This window comes from Ursus maritimus (genome assembly GCF_017311325.1).
Source record: "Ursus maritimus isolate PB19 chromosome X unlocalized genomic scaffold, ASM1731132v1 scaffold_X1, whole genome shotgun sequence".
In the NCBI taxonomy this organism is placed as follows: domain Eukaryota; kingdom Metazoa; phylum Chordata; class Mammalia; order Carnivora; family Ursidae; genus Ursus; species Ursus maritimus.
Genome location: NW_024423319.1, coordinates 104,780,670 through 104,792,868, shown reverse-complemented (window position 1 = coordinate 104,792,868; position 12,199 = coordinate 104,780,670). Strand labels below are relative to the sequence as shown.

The 12,199-nt window shown below is 39.9% G+C and overlaps 1 protein-coding gene across 2 annotated transcripts in view; it reads left to right on the top strand.

Moving 5' to 3' along the window:
* The window catches only part of PDK3 (pyruvate dehydrogenase kinase 3), a 64,872-nt gene that overhangs the window by 43,627 nt on the left and 9,046 nt on the right, over positions 1-12,199 (top strand). Inside the window, exons 6-9 of one of the 2 annotated variants that reach the window (XM_040633390.1) lie at positions 1,554-1,631; positions 9,044-9,120; positions 10,426-10,527; positions 10,909-11,019. In XM_040633390.1, coding sequence (XP_040489324.1) covers positions 1,554-1,631; positions 9,044-9,120; positions 10,426-10,527; positions 10,909-11,019 — 368 coding nt within the window. The remainder of the gene's footprint in view (positions 1-1,553; positions 1,632-9,043; positions 9,121-10,425; positions 10,528-10,908; positions 11,020-12,199) is intronic. The other variant, XM_040633396.1, reaches the window with a different exon arrangement.

Below are 12,199 nucleotides of genomic sequence, written 5' to 3'. Positions count from 1 at the left end.
AGAGTAGTTTCACTGCCCTAAAAATGCCCTGTGCCCTACCTATTCATCCCTGCCCCTCCTACCTCCCCTTGAACCCCTGGAAACCACTGATCGTTTTATTGTCTCTATGGTTTTGCCTTTTCTAGAATGTCATATGGTTTTTAATTAAAATTTTTTTTTTATTATTGAAGTATAGTTGACATACTATGTTACTTTCAGGTGTACAACATAGTAATTCAACAGTTCTAGTCATTACTCAGTGTTCACCATAATAAGTGTAGTCACCATTCTGTCACCATGCAAATCATACCCACAAAAAAATACCACCTCACAGCAGTCAGAATGGCTAGTATCAGAATGACAAGAAATAACAAGTGTTGGTGCAGATGTGGAGAAACTCTTTGGGGGAGTGTATTTGGTCCAGCTACTATGGAAAATAGTATGGAGGGTTCTCAAGAAACTAAAAATAGAAGTACCATATGATCCAATAATTCCACTTCTGAGTATTTACCCAAGGAAAACAAAGACACTGATTCAAAGATATATGCACCCCACATTTATTGCAGCATTATTTACAATAGTCACAGTATGGAAGCAACCCAAGTGTCCATCGATAGATGAATGGATAAAGGAGCGGTATATACATACAGTGGAATATTACTCAGCCATAAAAAAAGAATGAAGTCTTGCCATTCACGGCAACATGAATGGTCCTAGAGGGTATTATGCTAAGTGAGATAAGTCAGACAGAGAAAGACAAATACCGTATGATTTCACTTACATATGAAATCTAAAAAACAAAGCAAACAGACTCATAAACACAGGGAACAAACTGGTGGTTGCCAGAGGGGCTAGTGGGGGAGGGGTGAAATTGGTGAAGGGGATTAAGAGATAGAACTTTCCAGTTAAAAAATAATTAAGTCACAGAGATGTACAGCATAGGGAATATAGACAGTAATATTGTAACAACAAATACCTTTTGCTGCAATTTAGTCAGGTTGCATGGTGTTCAAAAAGTACAGTCTTGACTTTATAGATTTTCATGGAAAATGCCTTTTAGGAATATTTAAAAGCTAAACAAATGTACGCTTAGTATAGAACTGGCCATATTGTCATTAGTGCAGTATTTTGATATCATTGTGGTCATTAAAACTTTACAGGAGGAGAAATTTTGGTTCAGTCATAATAATTCGATTATAGCCAAAAAAAGACTAGCTTTTAAAAAGCAATAATTAATTCTGAATCCATCAGGTTCGTAACTGTCCTGTTTTTGTTTATTTTATCTATCTGTCTGCTTGTGTCTAAAGCTAAACTTTTTTTTAAAGTCTTCTTTTATTTTTATTTTTTTTTATTTTTTAAGATTTTATTTATTTATTTATTTGACAGAGAGAGAGAGACAGCCAGCGAGAGAGGGAACACAAGCAGGGGGAGTGGGAGAGGAAGAAGCAGGCTCACAGCGGAGGAGCCTGATGTGGGGCTCGATCCCAGAACGCCGGGATCACGCCCTGAGCCGAAGGCAGACGCTTAACGACTGTGCCACCCAGGCGCCCCTAAACTTTTTTATTTCTTTGCAGATGCCTATGAAACTGCCAAGATGCTGTGTGAGCAGTATTACCTGGTAGCTCCGGAGCTGGAAGTTGAAGAATTCAATGGTAAAGAAAACATCGTTTTAACCTTACGTACAAGGAAGTTGACTAAAAATCTGATGATGCCTGAGCTGTATGTCATTGAGATCCCTCCAAATATGCTGCTTTTTCATTTTTCATTTCTTTTTAAAGCCTTTCTATCTCTTTGGTCACCTAGGTATATTGTTGTAAGGAGTTTTTGTACAGGAGGATGTAATCTATTTGAACTCAGAGATCTTGGAACAGAAGTCATCAAGGTAGAAAGTGCACAAACATATGAGTAGGCAGGTCTCAAAATAAATGCCAAGCAGTTAGTAAACATATGGAAACGTGTTTAACTAGACTCATCAGAGAAGTACAAACAAGAATGGAGAAGTGCCATTTTTGTCTTTCAAAATGGCGGTGATTATTATGTTGTAATGCTTTGAATTGGTGCCCAGAAAAATACTCTCTTGACAACACTCACACATTTCTGGTATAAGTTTAAATTAGTACAGCCTTTCTCAAAAAATGCTAGCAATGTCCTTTCTCTTGGCCCAGTAAATTAAAATTCAGTAATGGTCATATTCTTTGGTCTGGTAAATTAAACTTCAGAAAATTTATTATGAGAAAATAAAGGTGTACACAGATGTATGGTTTTCTAAAACAGAAAAATTAGAAAACAACCCAAGTTTTCCACAATAGAAGATTATTTAAATAAATTGTGGTACGTCCATAAGATAGAATACTAAGCAGCCATTCAAAATAATGCTTTAAAAGAGTATTGAATGTATGGAAACAGGTGAGTTTTTAAAATACAGGCTATAGAAGTTTGTAGTGGTGCAAGTTCAATGGAAAATATTTTGAAGGATTGATAGCACCAAAATACAAACAGCTTTCTGGGTTATGGGGTTATAGCTGATTGTTATCTTAGTCATATAATTCTATATTTATTTGCATGTTACCTTTATTTATTTGTAAGTTACAAGAGTAACATGCTCGTTGGGAAAATACAAACAATACAGAATGTAGAGTAAGAAGTGAAAGTCCCCTCACTCTCTCGGGACCGTACAGAGCTTTGTTTTTTTATGTAAATGGGGTTGAAACTATACATGTTTTATAACTGGTGTTCTTCACTTCTCCTTGAAGATCTTTGCATGTATTTATGTCATTTAGAGATTATTCACGGTGTAGATTGCCATTATTTAGTCATTTGACATTGAGCAGACTTTTAGAATTTCTAATTTTCCCATGTTCTTTATAATGAACAGTGAAGGGTGTGTCTATGTCTGGAGGGTGGGAACATTTTGAACACGTGGAAGCATTTCTGTAGGTAGGGTCCCTAGAAGTGGAATGACTGAATCTTACATAGGGTGTGGGCTTTTACAATTAAAGATAAATCAAATTCCCTCTCAAAAATATGCCAAAAATGTATTTTGCTTATAATGAGATCAACATGTGAAAAGACGTTAGACCGTTGTTGTAGGACAGTCGCCCCTACATTCTACTGGAAGGTATGGAATCAAAGCTGCTTTCCAAGTCTGTTGGGTTCTCTGAGAAGAGTTGTGCCCGTATTTTGGATCAGTACACTGCCTGGACTTTGCTGGAGTGGTCCTGAGTCGCAGCGTCTCGGTATTCTCTCTTCACACCAGCTAGGCGAGGCCTGACTTCACCATGCACATTTCTCTTTGTCCAACACGGAACTTAAATTCGCAGGTATTACCAGTCGCTCTTTTGAATGAATGGCAGCCTGACTCACTCTAAAGGCCACAGCAGCTAGCCTGCTCCTGCTGATTCCCAGGAGCCAGCTGTGTCACACATTTCTTCTCAGTGAAGCCGCCACACCGGGCAGCGGACCTCCCCAGGAGAGGAGATGAACGACTATTTTTGGCACTGTCTCATGCATGATTTTTGAAGTCCCTCTACCCATCGCTAAGTTAAATGAGTGCTGCGGGTTATAGGCAGCCTCTAGTTTCCTGTTGCTTTGGGTAATGTGTTTATGATTTCTCTTTTATGATTTCTGAATGTCAAAGCTCTTTGTGGACATGGCTAAGGGCTGTGCTTCAGCTCTAACAAGTTCCGAGGTAGAGATGCAGTTCAGGGGTTGGTCTTGAACACCTTAAGTAGATGCCACTTTGTAGAGAGTGGATGTTTGCCACAGCATGTCGCCTATCTCCGTTTTCCTGGAAGAAAATCCATCAGATCTAGATTCCTACGGATTCATTTTCAGAGCCCGTGTGAACTAGCTACGCTGCTTCTTTCACATTGCTTTCATTACCCGACGGGTGCCTTGAACAGTAGTGAGTAATAGTGCTGCCCTCTGCTCTGCACTTGAGAACAATGATACTGCCACTAACCCGAAAAAACCTGCGTGGCTTCCTGAGACTCATTCCATTCTTTTGACATATCATCTTTCGTTCTGAATCTTTGGGTTTTTCTTCTTTCACATTGTAGACCCCTGAGAAAGTAGGGAATAGGACTATGGAGAACATACATGAGTATTTAACAGTCATCACTAGAATTCTGGATATTGGGAGCCAGCTAGAATAAACTTTATTATCCATTTGATAACGCTTCACAGGAGCATTAAAAATAACAGATGTTTGTTTATCTTCTATCAGGTTTCAGATTTTTCCGACTTGCCCTCGGTGGCAACCCACATTGGTTTCTCCAGAGAAAAGCATCCATTTTGTCACACTTGTTCTCGTTTTAGCTCTCTGATTCTCCTGAGAAATCACTTGCCAGAACATGAAGCAAAGAAACCTCTTTTCTTACCTGTTTTGGATCCCTGCGGTGAGGCAGCATGGCTCAGAGGAACGATGTGAGCTTTGTAGCTAGCCAGGCGGTGGGAGGGCACACAAGGAACAACTTCCTTGTCTCTAGACACTCTAGATCACCTAGTGTGGTGATAAAAGGATACTGTTTCTAGGGCCTTAAATACAGCTCCAGACACGAAATAGGTATTTTTAAAAGGATGGCTACTGGAAGTCAGGGTTGGCTTGGGAAGGATAAGACTTACTATGATTACTACGTGGATTTCTTCACCACTTCTAGATTAGTCTTTCCTGTCAAGAGGTTCGTTCATGCCTTTGGGTTTGGTGGGCAACATGACAACTTCAAGTCATGGGTGGCTCAGTCAGTTAAGCATCTGCCTTCAGCCCAGGTCATCATTCTGGCGTCCTGGGATCAAGCGCTGCAAAAGGCTCCCTGCTCAGTGGAGAGCCTGCTTCTCCTTCTCCCTCTGCCTGCCGCTCCCCTTGGTCATGCACGCTCTCTCTCTCTCTGTCAAATGAATAAATAAAATCTTTAAAAAAAATTTTAAAAAGACAACTTCAAGTCATACTATATATACTTTGTTAGAAGAGGTTCATAGTGATGCTGGGGTGGCTCAGTCGGTTAAGTGGCTGACACTGGATTTTGGCTCAGGTCATGATCTCAGGGTCGTGGGATCAAGCCCTGTGTCCAGCTCTGTGCTCAGTGAGGAGTCTGCTTGTCTCTCTCCCTCTGCTCTTGCCCCTGCTTGCATTCTCTTGCTCCTTCTCTCACTCTCTCTCTCTCTCAAATAAATAAAATATTTTTTTAAAAAGAGGGTTCACAGAAAGGTGTGTATCTACCCTGGGATCTTTGATTTCTAGTTTCCCTATATTGGATACTTTTGTCGGTATTTTCAGTCAAGGAGTTCTGTACAACAGTTGAAAAGCCATTGCTGGTAGCCCTGTTAACACCATAAAGTTTATTTTTTAGTAATGATACTAGCCAGCATTTATTGACTACTTACATTGTGGTGGGCCCTTTGCAAACTAGTTTATCACTATTATCCCACTTAATCCTTGTATTAACCCAGTGAGATATGTACTGTGCCCATTTCAGGTATGGAACACTGAGGCCCAGATGTTCTAAATACCTATTACTGTGTCTATTAAATGCCAGAATCAGGACTTAATCCCAGTATGATTTTGAATCATGCTGTGTACTGTTTCTAATAGCCTTATCCATTGACTTTGGGGCTTGATTAATCACCTCTAAGTGCCCAGCTACCTTTTCTCTTAAATGCATTTCTTTTCTGCTTAGCCTCTAGTTTTTTCATTCTTACAGGAGAATTATCTGAAAATGAAATTCTTTGTATCCCATGTGGAGTTCTGTTGGTATTTATTAAGTGTTGTTTCAATTAATGGTTTTTAGAGCAATGACTCTATAACATATAGACTCAATTATTTCTTGAGTCTTGAGCACGAAAAACCTGGGCCATTTTTTTCATTTACTTTTAAAAATGTACCCTTAGATGGAAAATTCATATTGCACTTGTGTTCTATTTTAGAAAGTTAATAAATATCTATTAAGGGTCCACTACATAAAAGCCATTGGACCCAGGATTAGGTTAAGAGTCATGGACAAAAGCATTGGGCTCGGTTTTAAAAGGAAAGAAAGATATCTAACCTATAATGTTCCCAAAGAAAATAAAAGTACAAGTAATTGAGCAAGCCTACAGATGATTCCTAGAGAATGTTGGTTCAACTGAAAAGAAAAAAAATATCAAAGATTAGATTTGGAAGAAGATTTGGAGTGAAGAGGTTGAATTCAGAAGGCTGTTTATATAATTTATCATGCCTTTTGGTACAAGATAGCCTGGGTGTTCAGCTTGTTCCTGGGGATCCATTAAAATGACAATAAAGGAGTACAAACAAACACAGCGAAGAAACCAAGAGCAGTCATCAGTGGACCACGGGTCCCACCTCCTGCCAGAGGGTAGACCGATGGAAGTCTGCTCATTACAGATGGAGCAGAAGAAGCCACAAAGGAGAGGCTACAGCAAAGACGGAGGGACCCCGGGAGCAGAGCCAGTAGGTGCAAAGTACTGGAAAGGGAAGCCAAAGGGTGTACGGGTCAGTTGAAAGCTGGTCTAAGGGAGAGCACAGAGGGGTGATGGGGAGCACTGGGCTCAGGCTGTCCTCTGCATACAGTCAGTCACAAGCATTTTTCCTGGGTAGAAATTAAAATCAGAGTACTTTCTTCAAGAATAACCTTGGAAAAAGTGGGGCTGTTCACGTACCTGTTGTTAGCCCAAAGTAAAAGCCCTCTTCTTTGAGAATTTGGGGCACCCTCTGGTCAGAAGCCAGCTTACTGTCTGCATATCCTAAAGTCACTTGAGAAGTCTTGACCACATATGCAGGGCTCCAAGTCAGCCTTCTCGTTTAGTTGAGGGCTCCAGGGGGACTGGCTCCCTCAAATGATTCATCCAGTTCCTCATTCTTCAACAAGAATATTACTACCAAGGTGTATTAGACCTCAGGTGACACCCAGCAGCGTGAGGAAAACCTGGCTAGCATTAAACTTACCAGCTGCACTGTCATGGCCAGGAGACTACCCCCCCCTTTCTAAATTCTGAGAGAAAATGATTTTGAATGCAGAATTTTGTACGAAGCCAAACCTTCAAGGGAGTCAGAGGTGTAAGGATTGAGAAATGTATTTCCCAAGGGCACCTTTCTGAGGTAGGCTATTTAACTGACTTGATGGCATATATAATATGGGCATAAGAAATAGTGAAGAACATACTAGAACTTCAATCAAAAACAGTTTGAGGGTGATAGCTATGCGGCATGTTTGGAAGGCCATCAATTATAATTTGAAAAATTTTGAAGAATGAAATGGATACCACGCACTCGAATAGGAAGCTGGAAGATCTTAGTGATATGGTAAGGAAAGCATGTTTCCTTATAGGAAGGGTGGTTAGAAGCTCCAGGAAACAAACAAAACTGTGTAAGAAGGACACAGTCTAAATAGTCAGTAACCTAAAAAAGGGTAGCATGATTTTGGAGGAGTTGGTGGAGGATTAAGAGAATCCATTTCACCTTAAAGCTGAGAACATTCTTCTTCATGTGACCCATGAAACATGTCACTGGAATCGCAGGGAAGGAATGTTGTTCAACTACACTGTCACGGCCACTCCGCAGTGATCCATATTTACCTAGTTATGATGTTCCCAACACTGTCAATTTTCAGCTTTTTTTAAAAAAAGACTTTATTTATTTGAGAGAGAGAGCATGAGTTGGGGGGGAGGGGCGGAGGGACAAGCAGATTGCCCACTGAATGCAGAGTCCGATGTGGGGCTCCATCCCAGGACCCTGAGATCAGGACCTGAGCCGAAGGCAGATGCTTCACCGACTGAGCCACCCGGGTGCCCCTCAATTTTCAGCTTTTAAAAAAAGAACCTAGAGACAAAGTACAGAAGAGTTCATTAGCATTACAGACCAGAATGGAAATATTATCAACCAAAAGACTAAAGCAGAAATAGTAGCAAGTGGCTACCTCTGGGTGCAGACTGGGGGATGAGATGGGAAATGGTAGAATGACTTTTACTTTTCTTCTTTTTTTAAAAATTTCTTTATTTATTTTACTGAATAATTTCAAAAGTAACTGATCATCAAGGAGTTCAGGATTCAGAGTCAGAAGCTCTTGGTTCAGTTGTCCAATTTCAGACCTCTTCTGTTTCAGTAGGCAAGTCACGTAGCCTTTGCACAGCCGTGTCCTCGCCCATAATCCACCTTCCCTGTGAGCCACACTGTAGTGTCATGAAGAGTCACTTGGATAATGCATGCGTAAGCTTTTCATCGACTGCTAAGAACCTAACAAATGTTTGCTGTACTTTATATCCCTGTTACTTACTTTATTAGAGGAAGTAGTTAGGTTGAAATTATAACGTGGGTGACTATGTCTATGTTCTACTTGGAATGTTCACGTAGTTTTAGTCTTTTAAGTGATTTTGGGTCATGAGGAGGAAGGACCAAATTTTCCACCATCTATTCTGTAGCCCACGCTGTTCTTGGTGCTTGACATGGATTCAGTGTTTCTCGTATTTTCCTCCAGAGATCCCCGATGCAAGGAGGAAAGACTATGGGTCTTTGGAGGGGGGGTTGTGTGTGGGGGTTGTTTGCTAGCTACTAGTAGGAAAGTTATGTGAACCTTAAATTCTACTCTATAATATGTCTTGTTTGTTGAAATTGAACAGACGTTGACATTGCTCCTTAGTCTAGTCTGCCAAGAAGATGCACCCCTTTTCCTCTGTGGCTTCACATTCCTCATGATGACCACCTGGGTCATCACTGGGGCTGGTATCTCCGAATTTGAAAAACACTGAACTTTATTTAGATGACTTATATAATGCTCAGAATATTATGACATACGTGGTAATATTCCAAGTTTGCTCAACTAAGGTTCAGAGAGATTGAGTAACGTGCCCAAGGTCACATGGCTGGTAAGTGAAGGAGCCAGATTTCTCCCCAGGTTTGTTGGACTTCCAAGCATATGCTTCTGCTCAGCCCTGCCTTTAGAGGTGGAAACCTAAATTAGCCTTTCATGTAGAGTTCTTTTTTATGTACTTGGAAAATAGAATGCCAGCAACATTCTTGACTTTCTTATAGTTTTGGCCCTTATTCATTGATGGTTTTTGTGTCTGTTTTCAGCCAAAGCTCCAGACAAACCTATTCAGGTAGTTTATGTGCCCTCACACCTGTTTCACATGCTATTTGAGTTGTTCAAGGTAAGTGGAATTTAAAAACACGGAAAGAAGTCTTCATTTTAAATTACTTTGATTCAGGGCATAATGGATTCATTAGATTAGCATAAGAAAAAGGTTTTGCATAACCATTTTAAAAATTCTATTTCTGATACCCTGTGGGTTTTATAATTTGTACACTGTGGGATGAAAAATTGCTGTGTATGGTATAGTTTTCATGAATATTAGTACATATTGATTTTGAAGCTTAATTGTACTTTAGTGATTTTATGTAAAAATCCATACTGTTTTTTCTTCAGTTATGAGATTAGAGATGCTTTTTAGTTTCCAAACCTGGCAAAGGCTTTATTGATAGTAGCCAGATCAAAATAAATACATGTTTTTGCATATTTATGTTTCTGAACAGTAAGCACGTTAGTGCATCGGCAGTTGTTTTAGTACTGAGAGATCCCGTAACCCCTTTACGTATTCGAGTCCATTCAGAAGATCTGATGGGAGCAGAGGGGAACATAGGGAGGGGCTGGACCAAAAAGAGGACCCCTCCCCAAAAAAGAACAAAACCTCTTTAGACTCTCTACAGCTTAGCTGTTGCTTTTGTCAATCAGTAGCTCATGGCATTTATAAGAGCAGTATTATAGGCACAAGGTGTTTAAGCTAAAATTTCATTTCTTCCGATGTGTAAAATGCTAAATTGAACACCTGAAAAATCAGTTATGCTGATTTGCTTCCCAAAATTATAATGTTACTGAGGTAACACTTTAAGGTTGAGATGGGCATTCAATTGTGAACTTTCTCTTCAACAGCTGTGGCTTTTTCAGAATTTCTTTTTAACTGACATTGCTTCTACGTTTTTTTTGTTTTTTCAGCCAAATGATTAATTTTTGTGGGAAGCATGAATAGTCTCAGGTTTTCCGCCTTCTTTAGAGGAAAGGTGCTCTGTAAATGCAGACGGATAAGTAGGATTTAAAGTGCATCAATGAGCCTCTGCAGCCTCGTTACATGTGATAAAAACATTTCTCTTGGTTAAGAGTTGAATAACTTAAATACCCTAAGGCAAAAACAAAAAGAGAAAAGAAAGAAAAAAATACTTAGTATGATAGATGGAAATAAAACTAGATGAAATCAAAATAAAGCATCGGGCAATTTTTCCTTGATCCAAACACACATTTAGCTAAGTTCTTTAGAGAAAAAAAAAAAGGTGTATAAATCCAGCTAATACTTGCTCCACAAAAGCATTATTGTGTAATAAGTAATCCTGTGCTAGTTTCTTTTTTTAAATTGTGGTTTGTGAGTCAGCGGTATGCTACAAAAAAAGCCTTATTATTTCAGAACTCAATGAGAGCGACAGTTGAACTCTATGAAGACAAAAAAGAAGCCTACCCGTCTGTTAAAACCCTTGTTACTCTGGGTAAAGAAGACTTGTCCATTAAGGTAACTACTTTATTTGCACATATATTTTATCAGTTAATTTAATAGTACCCAGACCCTGAGGAATCCGAGGGAAGAGAAGAAAATGGACCATGGATGTCTTATTTGTATGTACCACGTCGGATCTTGAGCTTATTACCTTATTTAAGCTTATCAGAACCCCATTTTTCAGGGAGCTGAGCAAGACCTGGGCCCAAGGATCTGTTAGATCCTAGTGCCCTTCCTTGCCTCCTTTGTTTTAGGTTATTCACAGTGGAACCATATTTCCCTGGGGGTTCAAAGCCCTTGTACATTTTAGAGTTTCCTGGTATGTACTTTAATGAACTTCTTGCCTCGGACTAAGTATAGATTGACTTTTTAAAAAAGCCATTTTGTACATTACAGATAAGTGACCTAGGTGGTGGTGTCCCACTTCGAAAAATAGACCGTCTTTTTAACTACATGTATTCAACTGCTCCTAGACCTAGCCTGGAGCCTACAAGAGCTGCCCCTCTGGTAAGCATCCTAAAGTGCTGCTTAAGGAAAGACCATTAACACAAGGAGGGACTCCAACAGAGCGGCCTTTCTCCCTGGCTTCTTACCCTAGCCTCTTTGAATTTGAATGTTTCCTGCATGATTTGGAGGAAGGGGGACTTTATCCCACTGCTACTTTCTTTGTGAATCCTTTGGACTTAGGTTTCTTTAATTTTGTCTAAGAAACACTCAGAGCTGAGCACCTCACTTCCTAATGTAGAGAAAAAGCACTTCCCTTTGGTTGAGACTGCTGTGAGAGCACCATTTCCCACCTGGCGCTACCCTCGGAGCGGGTGGAAGGTTAATAGCCCACTAGCAAGGGAGCCCTGGAGCGCTTATGGCCGCTGCGCGTGGTCCTGGGCACTTGGGCACCGCGTACTGTGGAGACCCAAATCACCCGGGGCCTTTGAATTTCCCCCACCACATCTGTTTATATAATTAGAATGTTAAATTATGAACACATTAAATTTTGTATAGTAAACAGCGTAAGCAGGAAACATATAGGTGGCGTATGCCTTTTCAGAGCCCTTTCTGTCTCCGCTCTGTTAGGCAGTGAGGAAAGCCTCAGGTTACCATGGCAGCATTTAGACCCTGCTAGGGCCACACTTTGTTCCCCTGCTGAGTGTTTCTAATTGACAAACAACAGTTGAACCCTTTGTCATTAAACACAGCAACATATCTATCAGTCTGCAAAATGGTTGAGGGTACAAATTAAGTTTCATTTTCAAGTTCTACCTGACTGATAAACATGTGAGGTTATATTTTATTTGTGTGAATAAAATCCAAGACTTTGCATCATTTATTTGAGACAGAGTTTGTTAACTAGCATGTTGAAAACGGAGAGGAAGTAATTTTTATAGGAGTCAAGAAAATTCTTGGAAGATCAATTTTGAAAGGCATTGCCTTTCAATGCTCTGGTACCTACTTAAGTAAGTGTTAAAAGAAAAAAAAAAACACTACAAGCGAATCTGGAGACTTCCCCAGTTGTTTAAAAGGAATATGGATCCTCTCTTCCAGGTCTGAAGAGAGCAGCTTGAGGACAGCTGTTCTGTCATCTTTTTTTTTTTTTAATGAAACTGAATTGACGTAAGAGACCTTAAAATATTATGTATCCAACCTCCCATTTTATAGATGAGAAAATAAGGAGGCTAGTGCCTTTGCC